Source organism: Echeneis naucrates, chromosome 10 (assembly GCF_900963305.1).
Source record: "Echeneis naucrates chromosome 10, fEcheNa1.1, whole genome shotgun sequence".
In the NCBI taxonomy this organism is placed as follows: Eukaryota; Metazoa; Chordata; class Actinopteri; order Carangiformes; family Echeneidae; genus Echeneis; species Echeneis naucrates.
Window position 1 is genome coordinate 13,699,504 of NC_042520.1, and position 21,221 is coordinate 13,720,724.

At 42.4% G+C, this 21,221-nt stretch overlaps 1 protein-coding gene across 5 annotated transcripts in view; it reads left to right on the forward strand.

The window, feature by feature from the left end:
• LOC115049921 (A disintegrin and metalloproteinase with thrombospondin motifs 2) overlaps positions 1-21,221 on the forward strand; it is a 102,904-nt gene that overhangs the window by 56,936 nt on the left and 24,747 nt on the right. For 4 of the 5 annotated variants that reach the window (XM_029512543.1, XM_029512546.1, XM_029512545.1 and 1 more), the window contains exon 4: positions 18,755-18,960. In XM_029512543.1, the coding sequence (XP_029368403.1) occupies positions 18,755-18,960 (206 nt within the window). Of the gene's footprint in view, positions 1-210; positions 226-13,403; positions 13,419-18,754; positions 18,961-21,221 lie in introns of all 5 variants that reach the window. The other variant, XM_029512548.1, reaches the window with a different exon arrangement.

Here is a 21,221-nt window from a genome sequence, read left to right on the forward strand (position 1 = left end):
GCTGGAATAAAAGTGGAGAACAGCTGTAGACAGAGGGAGTGGAAAACGAAGCCTGCTCAGAGCTTAGTAGTAGCTGAAAATGCACATTTGTCATTCTGTTTACTGTGCCCGATGAACCGGGGTGACTGTCAAATCCATATGGGTCATGTTGTGGTTGTCCATACACTGTTTAATCATCTGTGCCTGTGTGTGGCAATTACTGGAACACAGCGTTGGGTGTGCCAGGTTATTTATCTTCATTTTTCAGAGATGCTGTAACCTAACGATACTTTCTAATTGTGTGTTTTTTTTTTTTTTGTTTTTTTTGGGACTCACAGGGTGTGTGCACAACACCAATATGATTTAGTCACTCTGGGTAATTGAAAGGCCAAATAGGCCGGTGCGATCCAATTTCTTTGTGTGTGGCGTAGAAGGCTCCATGTTTTGTTTGTGACTTTATACCTACAGTTGGAACGAGGAGCTCAATGTTTGTCAGAGAAATTTCGCAGAATTACAGATGTGGTGGAAACACTTAGAAAACACTCCTGGTAACTCTTGTTGTAAAGATCTAGTGTATGTGTTAATACATTGTAATCCTGACATTAGCTAAGTATTTAGAGTTGTTTAAACGTACCCATGAAGTCATGAATCGGTTTTAGAGGATTCAGCTTGTTCCACTGTGGAGACATCTACATCTGAGGAGGTTGTAATACAGTTGAGCTGCCGGTTTACACAGTCGGTTGAAAGTGACTGTGGAAGCCCTTCGCTTTTATGTAATGTGTCCTCTACAGCTGTGGTCAAAATCACGCTGAGATAATTACTGAGCACGCCGGCGTGTCTCCACTGCTGTGTGTTATCGCTGAGCAGTTTATGTGCAAACTCTGCTTCTCCTGCCATATGTATGGTCCTGTAGTGACGGGAGAGGGAGATAGATCATCTTCCATAGCAGATGTGCTGACGCCAGAGAAAACTTAGTTCCCTCCCCTGGCACAGTACCCACACTCCCTGTGATCCTTCTCTCTCTCCAGCCCTCCCATCGCAACTCTGGGAGGTTTCTGAAAGAGTTCCCAGTCATGCTGATGAACTGGCTTGTGATCATCAAAATGTGTGTGTGTGTGTGTGTGTTTTTTTGTCTTTAATCTTACTCTGCTCATGCACAACAGCTTGACTCCTCCTCTCTCTCCCCTTTGATTTATCCTTTTGACCTCTACTCCTCAGCCTTGCCTTCTTATACCTGAAGTGCTAGTACATGCCCTTCTTTTCCTCTGGCCCCTTCCTTACTTCCTTTACTCTATCCCTGCTTCCAAGCTCTCTAATTATTGACCAACACTGGACTGAAAAAAAGTTACTTTACTGCACAAGGAATCGTATCCAGTTTCTAACACCCCTTGCGGTAGAATTGAGCAGGTAAATGTCACCAAAATCTAGATTTAAATAAAAGGGCATTAAAAAGTGTATTTACAGTCAGAATGTCTTTGGGTGTGAGTGAATGTTTTTTTTTTTGTAATAGAGGCCCATGACTCACCTCTGGCTTCCCTGATGGAGTGACTTTGAGCCAGGTTGTGTGATCACAAAGTGCCTGACTATGCGACGCATGACTCACATACGCTACAGTAACGAATGTAGGCCAAGTTCAGTTCTGGCTCCTCTTCTTCCACATTTCCTCCCACAACATCTTCCTGCATTTGAATTCCTGTTTGGTGTCAATAACACAGACGTGTAGTACATGCTGCTGACTTTTTCCTAGCTCCACTTGTAGGTCATAATTCATCTCCTTCTTTAGTAAGAATGTTAAGTGGGATTAATAAGCATACCTCAAATGTTTCCTCCGTCTGTGCCTTACATATGCTGTTTGTTGAATGTGGACAGGAACCAGGAATAAGTCGACACAGATATCAGAGGTTTCTCTTGAGGGAGATAAACAAGATAGTAGTGAGGGGCTAGTGAGTAAAGAATTAGCAGGGGGCAGATAAGGGAAGATAAATGAGGAAGTAAGAAGTAAAGTGCCTTCACATTTAACCCTTGATGACTCCAGCTCAAACCTCTGACACTGAAGTTCATGCCAGGACTTTGGGTAATTTAGCTAATGATGTGTAGTCAAAGCTATTGAAAAACAGATCCAAATGTAAACAAAATAACATCTAGGAACGCTGTCAAAGGTTTCACCAACAAAGATGTCATGGAGGTCTTCCAGAAAAATTGTACCAAAAAAATAAAAGCAAAACAAAACAAAACAAAAAAAAAAACAACTGAGTCTGCCATGAAAAGCTGTTGGCAGTTTTCAGTGAACGGGAACGTTGCTTTGGTGAAAGTAGTCACGATGTCACAACCTTCCTCTGTGGGTTATTTTTACTCCGAAAGCAGATAAACACCGCAATTACTAATGTTTAGCTGAGCTGCTACAGCACCATTCCTGCTAAATCCTGATAATTAAGTCCAGAGAGGTAAAAAAAAAAAAAAAAGAAGGAATAATTCTGTTGAGATATGAAGATATTGTGTTTTTAAGTGGAGAAGTTCTAATCTGCTTTGATGGCTCGGTGGCTTCAACGCTTCCACTGCACTGACACGCCCACACAGTCTAAAAATGGGGAGATCCCTGCGTATTTCTTCTTGTGTTTGTTTAGTGTTCTTTCAAACTGTTACTTCATGATACTAGCAGGCATATTTATTTCCTCTAGATAAATTTACCAGGAGCACATGAAAAACACACACCAAGACAGACGTGGTGGTGGTGTCTGCCTGTGGCAAGTGTGTTGCTGTCTCTGTCTGGGTAGTTAGGGCTGAGATTGCCAATAAATAGTGGCTGGTGGCCTTCAGCATGACCAGCGGGGGGAGATTTGTGTCCTCGTGCCTGATTGGTCCACGCCTGAGGAAGAGAACAAACCATCTCGTTAATCAGGGAACGCTGTGGGGACACTGTGTGTGTTTCTGTGCCACTCACACTTGGTGCCGGTGGCACATTGTCAAAATACTGTGCGTATTTGTGTGTGTGTGTCTGCGGGAGAAGCAGAGAGACGGAGGAAGTGAGTATTATGCGTGTGTGCAATGTTATGTCAGGCGATTGAGATGGCAGCAGTGCAGAGCTGAGCCAATGGATGACAGATGACTGGGTGTTAAAGGCCGCGGGAGCAGCCGTGATTCACAGACGCACATGTGTGAGCACTCCGAGATGCTGAGGCTGTCACATTACCATGATACCTGTGCTTACATTCCTCCTCGCACCAACTTTCACTTTTACGGCTGCTAAATAAAGTCTAGTGTAATGTCAGGTTTCAGTATCATCACTCTAGCGTCTATTACAGACTACAAATAATGTGCTAAATTCACAGCTTCCTCCAAACGCTGAACTTTCCTGCAATGTGGAAAGCAGACACTATTTGCAGATTGATCGCTGACTATTTCCAAGCTCTCCTCTTTCTTCTATCTCCCCAAAGGGCTGCAACTCATAACAGCTGTGTTTGCCTTTTTGGTCCTGTGTGCCTAACTGTGTCAAACTGCCAGGTTTAGGGGGCTCACGCCCAGGCTGCTATGGAGCTGCAAAGCAAATGTTAGTTTTGCTTTTAATCAAAGGCAGCAAAAACACAACTAAATAAGAGTACGGCGGCTGTGTTCAACTTGAGGATGTGAAGTATACTGTTGTGCTAACATATGGAGAGCAATATTGATTTTAAATTCAGAGTGAGATGATGAATAAACACTGGATCATGGGATTTACATTTCAGCGAGCTTTCCCTCTCTCCACTCTAATCTCGTATTAGCTCTCACAAGGATACGGTTACACAGAAAGATGCATGATACATGTAAATGCTTATGAAAGAGAAGGTATCTGTGTGCTTTTTGTACTGGGCGGTAAAAACCCCAATCGTATCTGCATTTCCATTGAATCAGAGCTGCCTGAAATTCCTTCAAATATCCCCCAGGAGTGGACATTCCTGCAGTGCATCTGTCATTGTAACTTTACAATAGAGCCATGTGCATTTTTCACTTGAGGGTGGAAACTTGTTTCTCACAGTCCGAGCCTAGACCACTGCTATGACATCATTTCTGACAACCTGCTGACGCGATCGTGTTGTAAAAGAGTATTTCACATATTTCAGTTTTTCAGTCACAGATGATGTCAACTCAAGTGATGTCACTTGAAGCTATTTAATGGCATTTTCATAGCTTTGCTTTACAGAGCAGAGCTCACCTTGTCCTCACCACCTCAGGAAGAAAAGGCTAGTAATGCAGCTGACACGCTTTTAGATAAAAAGTACTTGGTCATATTTTACTTCCTGCAGTTTTTGTTGTGCTGGACATTTCAACAATGAAGAAAAACATTTTCATCACTTTGCACCAAAAATGTAGAGTAGGGGTGTTCGTGGATCTTTACAGATGTAGTACCCGACTGTTAGATGAGAACATGATGAAATCTGTCACTCACTGAATAAACCACAAAGCCAACAAACCGACAGTATGACATTGTGATGGCATCACAAAATGTCTATATGTACCTAATGAATTGTTTATTTAAAACTATTTGTCATGTCTTTTCTCTTAGTGTTATCTTTTAATTCACCCTCCCTAACTTACTCCATCGCCGTCTCTGTCCTGGAGGTAGCCCCAGGGCTGCCAGGTGTGTGTGCTTCTGAGTGAGCAAAGGTTCCACCTGGATTTTTATTGCTAGTTTACAGTTAATACGCATATAAAGTTATAAAGTTTGAGTTCAACCTGCCCTTGTGTTTGTTGAATATCTCTGAATCATCAGTTTTGTGCTTCATTTGGACTAAAGAGACTTGTCGGAAATAAAAGTCAATCAGGAGCCCCTGTGCATGAATCACTCAAAAACGTCTGTCGTTCTCAGATCCACATGGTATTTTTACAACATTATAATTATGTCAAGAGAATTTATGAGCCATAAAATCAGGTTAAAGGCCCAGAAAATATTGAGATTTACTTCTTCACAGATAAATAACATGTTTTACTATGTCTGAAGCATGCAAGTGATGACTTGATCATAAAATTCCTGCCACGTAATATTTTGCTTCTTCCATGTTAGCAAATACATTCAAATTGTTACTCATTGTTGACCAAGTCCAAAGCAATATTGTGGTATGTAACAATGAAATAATGTCCTCTTCATCTGTATTCCCACTCTGACACACAGAGAAGTTAGCCAGGGGGTCATACCCAGCAAAAGAGAAAGGTGATGTGCTGAATTTAAACGAAAGAAATATTAACAGTTGGCCAATTAAAATCGGGGCAGCCGGAGTGTCCCAGGAGTGCAGGGCAGACTTTGGCAGAGAGCTAATAAGATGATTTCCATCAGTCATGGCCAAAGAATGCAAGCCGCTGCTGGAGAGATCTGGGATGAGTGGGTGACACTGACTTGTCTCTGCCTGAGGGCTGGGGAACGGCTGGGTGGGAAAACCGTGGCAGTCAGGTGACCAGAGAGAACATGGTGGATCGAAAAAGGCAGCATTATGAAGAATGTGTTGAATGGATGACAGAGCTGGTCCTGCATGTGTGGGAGTGAGTGATAGAAATGGGGAAATGGCGCTTCTTTTCAATTTTTCAGCAGATTCAGCTGCTGTAACCGCATTACGATCTTTGGAAACACTGATTACCTTCTCTTTCTTTTTCCTCCAAAGTTATTTCTTTCACTCTTTCTCTCTCCTTCCCTGTCTCAAAGTAGTTACTTGCAATTCATCAGGGAAGTGGGAATTTCATAGGGTCATTGGCCATATAAGTACACGCACACACCAACATACGAGTTATAAAAAGACAAAGTAATCGAAACTTCAGCGTAATGGAAAATTTTAACACTAATCAGATAACGCAATGGTGGTGATATCTTTATTACTGATGCATCTCAAGCAATGAGAACATGCTTTTTTCATATTTCTTTCAATTTACACTTAATGCAGAAGTGTGACTTGCAGACTTGTTGTTACTAAAGGAAACATAACTCATTATATCATGCCTAAATGTCTACATGCCGTCTCCCTTTCTCTCCTTGCCATGGTTGGCTACGGTAGCTTATTGCCATCCTCAGCTGGGTGAGGCAAAGTTCTCCATTACAACCCGATGGATACTGATATCTGCTTGTGTCATGTGAGTGTTGCTGTAGATTTGTAGCGCGATGCATTTGTATTATCCATACACCCTCATCCCTATTTGTTTTTAACTCTCTCAAACACACACTGACACAAGCCAACAATGGATTTATCACCATATGTTCACCTTTAACCATTCTTGCTATTATGTCATTTAATATTATTGCATTTACCTTCGTGTGGTGATTGAGTGATTCACGGCGTAATATGCCAGTGACAGACAGAACAAATGCTAGGTGAGTAGGCAGCACTTCCATACTGGCACATGCACACAGTGGTATTCACGGAGTAATCAGCGCCGCAGCTATTATTAATGAGGGAGAATCAGGTCATTAATATTTAAGCAGTGTCACTGAGGCCACCGCATGAGTGTGTGCGTGTATGTGTGAGGTCTTTTTTTGTGTGTGCGTGTCCACATATAGAAGAGGGTCAGAGGGACTATGAGGCAATTTCCTCAGGCAGCGCGGTGAGACCTACTCCATTACAATATGATAGACAGCGATGGAGACACATTACTTCCTTAAACAGGGGAGGGGGAGGAAGACCGAAACATGGGAATGTGTTTTCGTTTTGGGTTTTGTTTTTTTTTTGTTTTTTTTCCTTACCTTTCCTTTTATTTCCTTTCCCCGCTTCTGTCCTCTCCTCTCTGCAATTTGTTTCTGTTCTGTGGAGGAAGAAGAGGCTCGGATGCGAAACAGCAGATATCTCATTGCATCACACCGGATAGGATGGTCTTAGGAGCTTCCTGGAGGTGTGTGTGTGTGTGTGTGCATGTGCACTTGTCCACACTGTCAGTGTGAACCTTTTCAAATGAACGCTTTTGAGAAGCGTGACTCTTTGGTCTGAGTCTCGTTCAGCACTCTGGGCGTGCACTAGTGATACAGTATAATACACATACATGGACACACGCACGCACAAACGCGTACACACTTCTTTTCCCACCCAAAGCCCAGCATGACGGGGTCTAAGGGTGAGGCGTGAATGGTTGAAGAGTGGACTTTGCATTAAAGCTGTAAATAATGACATTCTGACAGACCCGCTCCCTCTCATTCTTTCTTTCTGTCTCTCTTCCCCTCTCTCGTCCCCTCACCCTTCTTCCATGTCTGGATTAGTGGGTATTACTTGCTCTGCACTGCAAAGAGAATGAGGCTGTTCTTACTGCCAGTTCCTAGATTGGGAGAGCAGGGAAAATATTCCTCCATAATAACCCCTCTTTATTAAATCTAGCTGGAGGACATGGAGGAGCCTAATTCGCCCCCCTGAGCTGCTTGTCTGTACGACTGCCAACAGTTGTCCTCAGTTAATGCCAAGTTTGTTTCTGATTGAGTCATTGTTAACATATTTATTTAAAGGTAATTAGTTAAGAGTGAATCCTATAATGCAGAGGCGATTACTGCCATGAGTAGGATTAGCTTAAATAGGAGATTTGTCCGAACATAAAGCAGGTAATTTAGAAAAGAACAGCTACAGGTTTTAGATACAACTTCAGCATTTCATCTCCCACAGCTGAGCTTGGATTGGCAGCAGCTGTCTGTCCTTTGCACAGTCACCTGGATTGTACTGACTGGTGTAAGGGGAGAGGTGTTTACTAACATCAAATTATGCTTTTAAAAGTTGAAATATGCTATTTAATGTTTTTTCGAAAATGTTCTCATATGTGTAATGCGTAGCTGAATAAAAACATTGCATGTACTGCATATGGTTAAGTTGAAGCCTTTGGATATTAGAATTTGCAGCTTTGCTTCTGCGAAATGTCACCCCCCCATCTGTTTAGAGTGGTGAATAGCTCTAAATGCAAAGGCACACATAGGCCTCAGGGGCTGTTGGGAGAACAGCAGTAGTAAGAGCTGCAGCAAATTCAAAAGGTGTCATAGTTACTTCACAGAACTTCCCCGGAGTTTTGTTTTCGGTTTTTCTTTGACCTCAGAGAGCTAGATTATTTCAGACCTCACACTTTGTACCAATGAACGATCTTGGAGACGTTGGTTCTCATCCAAGCCTTGGAAGTCTAACATTATCGTTGCACGTGGTTGACTTCAGGGATGACTACAGAGAATGAAGAGTTATTCCAGTCCAGCACACCACAATGTATCTTGAGCCATATTGAAAATGTTGGCTTGCGCAGAAAGAAAAGGAATTATCAAATCAAACGAACTTTCTAAACAAATGAATCAGCATGTTTAGTTTTACACCCTAATATTTAGATGCACAGAGAGGAAAATGTGATCTGTTGCTGAGTTTAAAAACTTTGTCCTAAGTCCAGAAAAAAGTCACAGTGGACGTTCTTTTAATTGACCATTTGCCTGTGTGTACAGTGATTTGTTTACCTGGGAGCTTCATTACAGATAGAGAGGCAGGGGAGGCCACACTGGTATCTCCCATATCCTCCCTGCTCGAGTATAGAGTTACCTCTGCACAGAAGAGACTACATTGATTAGCCATATGCCTGGGAGGCTGCGGCGCTGCAGCCTCACCCTGTGCCATCAGAATTGCCTCTGGGACACCAAGAGCTTGGGAAGTTGGATGTGCAGAAAAGACTGTGTACAGGATAAGGTCTTCTTTCCCCTAGTGCATCTTTGCATTAAGATCCTATCTGCATGGGTTACCAATAATGCAGTGATAGTCCGACCATTGATATATGAAGCCTTTGGCGAGGGTTTTCCAGGAAAGACGAAAGCTGTGTGTCAATTAGCTAAATGTTCACAAACACACCAACCTTTCAAGCATATATTGCACTGATGATAGCCAAGCATCATAGACAAGCATGTTTTGAAGTTTGCTCACGTTTTGACTTTAACTCCTCTCTACCAGTTCACAGATGCAGCTTCTCTGGCTTTGTGTTTGTTTGATAGTCCGGTGGAGGTGTGATCCACATAGTGTGTGTTTGTCTGTGCCGAGGAGCGCTCCCTGATTATGGTTCTGATTACATTCTCACAGCTTCTCTGTCAGCGCTGCTCTCTGTACACAGCCGGCTTTGTAAGAATGATGAATGGCTCTTTTAATTGTTTCTAATTGATAACTGCTCTAAAAGACTTTGTTATGAAACACCGCCAATTTAGTAACACCGATACACTGTAGTGCCTTATTAAATCTCTCCCGTCTGGCTCCAGCACCGTGCTATTGAAAAGAACTCCGTCTGTGCATTTGTGGGCCAACTAGGCAGTAATATTTTGTGGTGTTAAGAGCATGCCAGCTTTAAAATGCCAAAAACCTTATATTTTTTTCTTCACCTCCCTGTGTCCAAGCCTTCAGTGTCTTCAGGAACTGCATGGCTTAATTCTTTAAATCCTAAACAATATAATCTCCCCTGATTTCCAGCTCTGTTTAGGTAGCTGGGTTAGAAATGGTGTATAACTACATTACAGCCTGACTTATGAGTTTATCATTATCATTCACGATGAGGTGATATTGGATGATAAATTCCCATCCTGCCTCCCTGTGGCAGGCATGCTCTGCTATATAGCTGCTTGGAGCAAGCATTTGCATACATATTGTCTCACACCTTTAGATAGACTTTCTTTTTCTCTCCCCCACGCATAATCCATATCTTCTCTCTCCAAAGCACTTTCAAAGGTACATTTAATGAATAAAAGAGGAAGCGAAAAAAGAGGCAGGAGAGGAGATGAATGTAAAGCGTGAAGCATACTTGAAGGAGGTGGTCATCAGTCAGCAGGCCTACAGGCTGAGACACCTGTAACTGCTTTGGTCCTTTTTTCTTTATGGAGGCCATTCGCTGAGGTGGGCTGTTGGTTTAATGCGGTTGTCTCCACCTGCTTTGCCTTTGGGAGAGCTGTTTCCTGGTGCACCTGTGGCAGTCCGATCAAATCATTCAGATGGCCTTTTCCTCTAGACATTCAGATAATGTGTAAACTGGCAATCGGTGAAAAAAGAGTTGTAAACTGATGAGCTCAGAGAGAAGGAGCGGCTATACAGCAGCTAGAATAGTTGGCTTACTGCATCAACTGTAACTGTAGACACACCTTTTTTGACAGTTCTGTTTCACTGTAGGTTGGCAGTTGGCAGAAGCTTTAACACCAAGGCACTCTCAATTACGCTTTGCCTGAATGTATTTTAACATGGCATGAGTCCTGTTTATAGGGTGTTAATAGTCTGTTTGATTTTCAGTTGCCTGTTATAGATTTTTTTTTTTTTTTTTTTACAAACCAGCTGACTTTGCAAACTCCCAAAATGTGCGAATTAATGAGATGAAAATACTGTCCTTTAATGTAGGAGTGCAAAATGAACATTTTAAAGGAAAATATTAAAGAGATACAGTTGTGAGCTAACAATTGGCCAACTCTGGTAAAACTGCGTGCATCTGTGACCTGGAGTGGCACAAAAACAACCATTGTTACAGCATACTTGTAAATGAAAATGAACCCTTTTTCGAATGTTTACTTCTAACTTTTCTTTAAAAAAAAAAAAAGAAACAGTACTGTTGATTCAGTAGATTTTGCATCTTGCAAAAGCTTTTAGTAGCATCAAAAACTCTTTCCATCCTTTAATTTGAGATTTTCACCCATTTCTTTTGCAGATCGTTTTATATGCCAAGATTGGCTGTTTGAATTGTACAACAGGTCTTCAGTGATGCTCAGGTCAGATGACTGTGATGGCCTTCAACTTCTGTTTGTTAGATAGATTTTGAGGTCTGAGGGGAAACCAACATCTTGTCCCTTTCATTTTCTTCTTTCATTTCATTTTCTGCAGGACATTCACATCTATATTTGCTGGAATGCGTGATTCCCTCGATCTATGGAATTCATCCACCACTAAATTTGTTGCAGGTTTTAACTTAATTTGTCTAGAGCTCTAGTTCCCAGAATGACTTTGGCTCACACTTGTGATGACATCACAGGTAAAATTTTCATATAATGACTCTTCCATATAGACCCTGTGTGGATTAACAGTGCTCAATGGAACAGAGCAAACACTTCCTGTGACAGCTAAACTTTGCTTAAACTCACTTTTAGTCTGTTGTGGATTTTGCTTTGACTTTCTGACCAGCATCTATGAAGTGTCATCTGAAAGATATCTTGGTCTTCCATATTTTGTCCTGACGTCCACAGGTGGCCTTAAACCACAATATTCTAATTTACATTTCAGACTGTAAAAACATGTAATGGAAAATGTCTACCTAAATGTTGATAAAGTAATAACTGGACACCGCCAGCATTTAATAAGTCAGGAATCACTTTATGGGAAAATAAAATGTGAAATTTGGAAGAAAATTCTGAGAAAACAATTCAGTGGTTTAATTCAACAAGCTTGGCTTGAGATACCGGCTGTCGTAACCAAAGCCTATTGTGTATATTCAAAACCTATTTTATAAAGATGACTAACATTTTCTCTAAAAACCTAAATCAGATTGCAACCCAAGTCCATCTTATCATTATTTAAACTCCCTTTTCTCACCTCACTGCTTTTATAAACTGTCTTTTGCCTCACGTGTGTTTCTCCTTCTTCTTTAATCTCTCTACCTCCATCCCTTCGGTGCTCAGGTTGACAGATGTTTGGCTGGCCGGCCTGTCATAATAACTGTGGAGCTGGATGTCTCAGGTGGTTTGCATTGGCTGCTCTTTGAGTACTTTACAGGAGAGGACAGGACACGACAGGATAGGACAGCGCCTTGGGCCCTGCGTGAGGAAGGCGAAGTGAGGATGAGAGCAGGGATGATGGGAGAAACTAAAACCAGAAACTAAAGTTATCACATTAGCTGAATTTGTCATGTCTTATATCCATGTTCTCAAAACAATTAACATTTCCGGGAGGGACAAGTACATTTTTAGTCTGTCTCACAGAATTGGTAACACATTGTACTTCTAGTAAACGTTTTAGTGCAAGAGTCAGACAGTGGAAAGATAGCAGAATATAAACATACACAAGCCTGTTATACATATAAAGTGCTGGACATTGAACCAGAGGACAACTAGCCGCCATGATTTCCACATGAGGCAATGAAAATGTATTAAATGAATCTTATTATCAGGTATTTTTGATATCTTGTTGATAGAATACCACAAACCTTTTTTTATGTTTTATGTTTGTTCTGTTTTATTTCTAAGCACAACATTCATCCTGCTTCAGCTGTGGAAAGTATTTTTAGGAAAAAAGTAAACAAGGACATTTCCTCTTAATGCAGATAAAAAAAAAAATTCAGACAGAATTAGGTTTACACCAAAAATATATTTAAAAAAAGTAGTTGTATGTGAATAGAATTTTTACGAGATAGGGTTAATATATTAGAGGAGAGGATGAGATGGCAGAAATAGAGAGGTGAAGGGCAGAAGTGTTGCAGTTGGGGAGAGAGGTGCCAAGGGGGCCACAAACCCTTCAAGCCAGCAGGAGGCTGTCTGTTGAGATTTATAACTCCTCTGTAAGCTGGACCTTGCTCCTTGATGTCAGCCTCTCTTGCTTTATCATCTTCTCAATGCATAAAACATTTCCCAGAGAGATTGATCTGTATCTGGTCGAGTTTTCTTAAGGTATGCATATAGACAGTGGAGTGTGATCGGACAGTAATAAGAGATGTAGATGAATTTGTTATGTCTGTAAATACCGTCGTCTGTAATGTGTTTTTCTTTGCCCCCCTTTCACAGCTGGGGATGTTTTCCTACTTTTCGATTTCATAAGAGACCTTTATGGATGTCTGGCTGTCTGTGGCTGATACGGACAGACAGAGGGAGAGACGGGCAGAAAATCATTCAGACAGGTCTGTTTCAGACTGGAGGAGACCTGCAGTAAGCCCTATATGAGCCTAGCTTTGCTGTCTTATTGGACACAAAGGCTTTCCAGTTGACATCGAGCTCTGATCCAACACAGAGTGGAGGGCAAGCGAGTTTGGGGACATGATTGATCTTTGCCGACAATATTGCCTCTGTGAATGGCAAAGATTGGATTACTGTGTCTTGAGATAAGTTTCAGTGTTGCTGAAATTATTGATGATACAAAAGGAAATACTAGGCTCCTCATAACTTCTAAGAAATATTGTCTCCTATTTCAGGCTCCTTGTTGACAGAATATGTGATCATGGGTGTGAATTTTGTCAGTTTGAAGCCTTGATAGAGCTAATTTCATTTGACACCTTTGCATTATGAATCTGTAGGTAAATTTGCATACATTACAGACTTTATAGAGAAAGTCATCATTGGCTCAGCTCAGCTAATGAAACTGGTATACAGCAGGACACTGGGGGAATCGGTGTGCACCGCATGGCCTCCCGGGCAGCCAGCAGCCCTCTGTGCCTCTGACAGACAGACAATTATGTAAGAGGGGAGAGCTAAAGGTTGCCTTGTCTCCTGAACCACCAGAAATCCACCCAGACACACCGAGCAGCGCTGAGGACAGGTGGCCCTCTTGCTTGCTGATTATATAGGCTGCTTCATGCAATATTAAAAATGGTCTTATGCTCCTCTTCAGGGAGCACAGATATGTAGATATACTGTAATGCATCAGCCTAAATATGATGGATCTTTGTACAAACTCACTGCCAAAGCTCAGCCACAATATATCAGCATTATAGAAATCACTGTTAAATTGAAAAAGCCTTAACATAATGAGATTATTAGTAAATGGGCAAAGTTAAGTGCTAGATGAATATGAATAATTATTATGGTCTTTAGGGAGCTGTCCATGTAAAATAAAATTGCTGCCAACCTAAATAATTAACAGCAGCATGATCATGGGAAACTCAGTTGTCCCTCACTCTGTAGCTTTTACAGCTGTCATATATCAGCTTGGAAATGATGAGCATTCAGTATGGGAACATCGTGTGGGACAGCGTGGCCTGTTACTACCTGCCCAGATGCTAACAGCGGCATTAACAATCCTCTGTCCGAGCCACTCATCACCCTGAAAACCCATAAAGCTGTCACTGGGGAGACAAAATGTCGGTGCCCTGAGCTATGAGACCAAAACGTGTCTGTAAGTAAATTATTTCACGTGTGTGTGTGTTAACTGCGCACAGACAGCCTTGAGCTCAGGTAAACACTAATGAGTTCATCATCTCCTCTCCTACCTGCTGCCGCTGACAACACGGCCCCTGTGTTAGGAAAAATACCAAAATGCATTGGAGCACTAAAGACTTTAATCAAAACTGATTAAAAAGGAAGAGTCTGAGGGAAGACGTGTGTGGGCAGACGCCCTGAAAGTCACCAGAGTATCCAAGTTATTAATATGTTTATATTTCCATTACATAACAAGGAACTTCGTGCATCAGAAATTCATGCAGAAAATATCAATCAAATGCCAATCATAAATCAACGTTCCCTAAAACCAGGTCTCATTTCAAATAAATACACGGTAGTGAAATTCTGTCACATATTCTTAGCAGCCCTAAAAGTGCACACAAGTTAGAACAAGCAAGTTAGCACAAACAATACCATAAACGGTGTGGGCAAAGGCCTTAAGAAGCCAGCAGTCCCGGAGCGTGGTCTCATGGGAACACATGGGAATAACAGCTCTTATACAGTTTCCTCCAAAAGGAACTCAGGCTGGAACATTTATTTGTATGGACAAAATGTGGCAGACATGGTTATGGAACAAAGAATTTGAGCGAAAACCTCGGCTCCACTTTCACCTTCAGTGCAGCTGATCAATAATGGTGTGAAGGAGGTGGTGTTGTTGAATTGTTGGTTTGGCTTCAGAAGGGAGTTTTGGGACGTACAAACATAAGACAAGAACTTCAGGTTGAGGTTTTTCTGTCACCTGAACAGGAATCAATCAGGATCATTCTCAGTCATCGGTCCCCAGCTGCCCTTGATGATGACGCTAGTAGAGCTTGGGTGTTGCTGTTCAAGTTCTGTTGAAGAAATGTGCACTGGTGTGTATTTACAAGTCAGTGGGTTATACACAGTATTGTATTAACTTTAAATGTAAATATTGTATTTTCTGAATCTTCGATGTGTACACGACCGCTCATGTTGCTCTGTGTTGCTCTTTGCTCTTTATGCCACGTTGAATGAGCCACACATAACACATGATATTATCCACTCTCACACTCATGTTCTGGTCAGACTGACCCTCATCAGGCCATTGTACAGCTGAGCTCCTGAATGCACGGCAGAGCAATGTTTCACACCTGACAAACAGTCCCCCCAAACCAAAGACTGCTGCTCTGTAGTAACATGTGGCTTGACCTGAATTATCATTACCATTCTCTCTCTCTTGTTGTGGCTTGTAGTCTCCCCTCACACTCTCGACCCCTCTCTTCCCCTGCCACATATTCAGCGGCTAACCAGACATTCTTGACATTTTGCAAAGGTTGAAAGACAAAGAACCTTTGTCTCCTAATAAGGCCACGCTCTACACCCCACCTGAATGAGAATACAGGGGGAGTGAGAGTGGCGTGTGTGAGGAGGCTGCATGGAGTGTTTAGTGTTGTGTGTGTGTGTGTGTGTGTATCCTCTACATGGTGAAAGTAAAAGCGAACATTGTCATGATCACTCGCTTTTCTGCAGGTTGACAGTGATAACAGTTTGGTCACACAAGCGAGGTTTACTAGTGCAGAGACACTGCAGTGCACGTTGAAGCTTCGCCCCGCAGCCACTCACACAAACTCAGATGCTCTGCACGAGAATGATCTTCTCCATCCCGGCAGGAGCTTGAAGCAGAAGGGTTAGTTAGTTCACAACACCCAAGGTCTATCTGGTCTCTCCTACTTTCTTGCTTTCATCTATCACACCAATCAACTCTACCACTTATCTCCCTCACCCCTTCCTTCAATCACTCTTGCACCTCATTCCTCACAGTTTTCCATGAAAAACATTCTCCAAACAGCTGAAGAGAGAGGAAAAAAAAAAACAGTGTAAGCAAGTGCAAACAAGGAAAGAGTCACAATGAGATGGAAGGGTTCAAATTGGTGGAGCTCATCACCTGGTCAAGCAATTCCCTGACCTTTGGTTTGATTCAGTTGTTTCCGACTCTGTTTGTGTCACTTGGAGTTATTGCCACCTCATTGCCTCCATTTACTGTACAGCTGTGGCCTGGTGTAAAGCATTGTTTCCTTTGCAGTCTTCAAGGCAGTGCAATTTTGCAAAAGGTGCAGTTAAAAGTGAGAGCACCAACAGTGTTTGTTTTCTGTTTTGTCTCAGTATTACATAAGCAAAAGGTAAAAATATCCGGACCTGCCATTAAAAGCAGATGGTGTGGTTATGACATTAGGCTCGTTAGAAGGCAGCTAGGAAAAGCCAAGGGTTGTTGTGAAGCATACAGCCTTGTAGCAAGCTTCCAAAACTAACAAGAGGAGGAATTTCTTCAAATTGGAGTTCAAATATTGTGCGCATCTGTGTGACAAGCTGTGAAACCTAACGAAAGTACGTGCTGCAAAAACCCCCAAAACCTCCTCGTGTAGTCTGTTGTCTTTCTCTGTATTAGTCTCTACCTTTGCCCCCCCCCAACCCCTTTCCATGGGTATTCTGTTGTCACTCACAGGAATGTAGCCAGATATGGGATCACATTCAGATTTCCAGATTTATTCTGCTAGCGACTCAGGAGCCAATATTAGCCGGGCGGTCGTTGTTTTACCCATGAGCCTGTTGCCTTGGAAACATTGCACAAGAGGGAGTGGGAATACAGGATGCCCCTTGCTGATTGGGAGACAAGGTGGCAGATCTCTCTTTCTCTACATTTGTCGTCCCTGTATTTTCCTCCCGTTCCATCTTGTTCCTCTGCCTCCGCTCAACATTGCTCGAATTTTAAGTGTCAAAACAGCAGAGCTCCCCGCGTCCCCTCGTGCCACATGTTGAGTCAACACATCATCCAGTAACTCCGAGGGCGGCTTTGCAGTCAAAAGAGCATATCTATTACAGTTAGCTGGCCCTGCACCCAAGCTTCAACTAAATTAAATCTCCTGTTGGAGCAGTGATTTATAGCTCAGTTGGAAATGTTTTTTCGCACGGTGCTCACACACAAGCGCCTGCATGCACGCACTGCTCCCTGAACTGTGTTGTGTATCATCCCTGGCTGTGGGAGACCTTGGCTTGAGTCAGGGAGTACAGAGCTTTGTAGAATCCACTGAGACCACATGTTCAAAACTGCATGACTCGGCCTTCCAATTGCTTCCATACAAGTGAGGTTGTGCTTGTGTCTACATACCCGGAGGATGAGAAAGAGGGATGACGATGAAAGGATGGCCTTGGCTTCAGAAATGGGACAATTCATCATCTGTACCTTCACTGACTGCAACTCCATGCCTGGTTTAAAAAGTGGAAAAGAAACAGGATCAGACATTTAACATAGTCATTTAGAAGCAGGATCTACGGTTTATCCAGGAAATAGTCCAAACAACACAACGTCCTCACACACCGTCCAACCTGTGCTGGCTACACCAGCGAGGTCTTCCGCGATGCTACTGTAGGTTGCACACTCTCCAATGGAACAACCTCATTAATTTACTTTAACTTTACTTTTCTTTCCAACATGCAGCGAGCCAAGAAAAGAGCAGGACGGTCAGCCCCTATGTTATATCCATGTGTTTAGCAAGTACCATCTGCTGCTTTTATTCGGATGGGAGCAGAAATATTTTGTTGATTAGGAGAGGATTTGCAAAGGATGGCCATAACGTTACCACTAGCTACAAGCGACACACACGCTCAAGTCTGGTAACTGTTGTCTGGAAAGCAAATGCAACACAGACACGCAGACGGAAACATGCAAGGGACCAAATACGGACAGTACGAGTCAAAGGTTTGGACCTTTCATTCCTGTTACCAGCAATCTAATATGGCTGAGCTTATTGCACAGACTGAGATGCAAAATTTAATCATGTTTTTTTCTTTTTTGGGAGCATTATAAGTGATGATGTGATGAATTTCATTGTAAGCTAATCAGAGGCAGGGCAGGGCAGGTGTACACACATGAACCACAAGACCAGGACTCACACAGCGAAGGCAAGTTGAGGAAGCGTTTTAAAACCGGAAGTTCCGATATTATAATGTCTGTAAATAATTAATTCTATTTGGTGCCCATTTAATGAATTTCATTCTTTCATTTAATTTTCAACCTCTTATGTGTCAGGGTCACTGGGGGGGGCGGGAGCCAATCCCAGCTGGCATCTCAGATGAGGACAGACCGCCACACAGGGCTGCCATTAATGCAACCAAACTGGTAGCTAGTTACTTTTAGAATGCTGTAACTCAATTAGTTACTGTTACTTTTTGAAAGAAGCAAATGGTGACTATACTACTCACTATTTTTTTTTTTTTTTTAAGTAACTTTAAACACCGTATAAATGCGAGCAAGAAGCAGACACACTAGCTGAGCAGCTTTGAAAGACTGTAAACACTCACTGAGCAAGAAACTGCTGCACAGTGAAACAGCACATTGTAGAACAATATCACCTACCTTCAGCAAATGTCCACTACGATGATGATGTCTAATTTGAGATCCATGACTGCTGCTGTAGTGATGAACTCTGACTCTGCTGCTCCCATCAGTTTTGTGAAGCTTTACGGAGAGTTTCAGCTTATTGTTTCATTGTCTGGCCCACAACTTTTACACAGTTCTTTTGCTTTTAGTTAGATGCTGTTGACACATAAGAATAAGAAGAAGCATGTACTCCATATAGAAAACAATGGAGTGGTCCTTTCCCTCTATTTATCCCCACAATGTTGATATATGTATGCAAGCACATGAGTTTTAAACGTATTTGTTTCTGTTTTGTTTTTTTTTTTTTTTTACTGTAGGTGCTGACCTTGGTGGTCTGATGGACCTGGAGTCACTGTACCGCGGTGTGGAGCAGAGTATCAACCACACGCGAGCGAGGCGAACACGCAGACAGAGCCTGGACAGGGCCTACAACATCGAGGTCCTGCTGGGTGTCGACGACTCAGTGGTTCAGTTCCACGGGAAGGAGCACGTTCAAAAGTACCTGCTCACACTCATGAACATCGTAAGTGTTGCTGTGGCCCATTTGTGGATTCATAGCAATGAGTCCATGTCAGTGTACACACCTCATGCACAGGCCCAAAAGTGACATTTGATATTCTGTTAAAATGATAAAATTATTAAAAGCATGTCAGAGAGAGGTCAAAGAGAGAAAGAGAAAGACACACACACACACACACACACACACACACACACTCACACACTATCTGAATGAGGATTCAATTCCCTTCCTACAAGTTCTCATCCAGCAATCAGCCGCAGGTGATCCTTTTTTCTGTGTGTGAATATGTTGAGATTTCATTTGTGTGAGGGTGTGTGAGAGTGTGTGAGATGAGCCCTGTGCTCTGAAGGGGCTCCTGCGTATCGTTTCATCAGGCTTTGTGTCATGTCATCATTCAGTGTGTGTGTGTTTGTGTGTGTGCGCACGCGCATGTGTTAGAGGGAGCGAGAGAGATGTAGAAACAGCAGGCAGTATGCTCCAGGCCACAACAACACTTTGCCAAGCACGTACACTCCCAGGTGTTTTCCTGGGTGCATGTATGTGTGTGTACATGTTCTGGTGTTGGTGTGACACTGAGCACATTGCAGACTTTAATCTTCGCAAATTAAACCTTCAGTGAGAGTGCTGTTTGCACACTTTCGTACGCGTGCATGTGCGTCCGTGTGTTTGAGTGTGTGCACATCAGTTTTTCAGCATTCTCCTGTTTGCTTTTGCTGGGATTGCATACTCGTACTGTGCAATGAACCAATCTCCGCCTGTTAAGCAGGTGCAAGCACAGAGCAGTAAATCCTACCGCACCTCTTTGTCTCAGCTCAGTGCTTGAGAAAGAACAAGAGCCACTGTGCTCTCTGCCTCCCTTTTTAGATATTTGTTAGACAATATAGGAGAAGGGAATACGCAGCCCTGCCGCAACCCCCCTCTAATCTGTGGGGAAGAGATGGAGAGATGGAGGGAGGAGTATTTTAAACAGCACATTCGGAATAAATAACTGACAGCCAGATAAACAGAAATAAATAAATTAGGGCTGCCTCCCACGCGTGGCATCCAGGCAACTTTCTTCTTGAAAGTTTGCTTTGCTCATTTTAGGATGGGTGCGTGCTCTCTCCCTGTCTCTTTGTCTCTGTTTTATCTCGTCTCCTCTCTGCCTCCTGTCGCTCAGCAGACCTGATTTGCTCTACACTGAGCCCTTTTGCATTGTTGCTCCTCACTGACTGCAGTAATTTATGCCAACAAATCTTGAATGATGATAAAAGAAAAATACTTAATACTTCTAAGTATAACATGAGTGATACCAGTTTTATGAGAAGACATACAAGGGGAATTTATCATCTGTATCTGCCACAGGTTACCTCTAAAAGCTCTGGGAAAGGTTTTTGACTTATTGCAATTGCTTAAGTACAGGAATACTTGTTCTCCTTAATTTAACTGTAGTGGTGTAATAAAATTTATATCGGCATGTCTTCATGGTTTTTATAAGTCATCTTTACACAAACTTAATAAAATGGGGCACTGTGTCAACACTGTAAAACATCACCTTTATGTCATGGTGTCTCCTCTCTTTCCTCAGTCATTTCCTCCACCTTACTTCTCTCTTTACTTCCAGGCTGAATTGAGTGTGTCTGATCTCTGCCTTTGTGTATGCATTTTTCAACACCCCTGAAAAGGTGTGTGAGGCCATCCTCACTCGTTTCTTCAAGCAGCTGTTACACCGTAGCATGGGCAAAATCCAAAGGATAAATGAGGCACTCGTGTGTCCATGTGAGGGGGCTTATCATTAAAATTTCAAATAAATGCATTGTTTCTCATTTTTTATTTTCACTCCTCATCTATTGTGTGCTCGGAACTAATTTTGTGATTATTAACACATCTCCCTCCTTTAGCTCTGTCTCTCTGAGTGTCCTTGACTGACAGAAGTGAGCTAAGGGTCAAGGAGGGCTGGGAGATTGTGTGCGTTTATGTGCGTGTATTGAATAACAGCAGACACCACTGGCATTTCAAGGCACTCCCACAGAAAACCACTAAATCTTGCTGCAAAGTTCAATAAGAATGTCAAAGACTGTGTGTGTCTGTAAATGTGTGAATTGATAATTCTGCTTCCCACTCCTTTCCCATGTGCGTGTCTCCTTTTCTCTGATCACCATGTGACACTTTACGAACACAGCAGATACGAATGTTCATGCGAAAACACACGACTAAAAAGTCTTTGCAAAATTTGCACAAATGAATTTTTTTTAATAAACGTTATAAGATTGGATTGCTTTAAA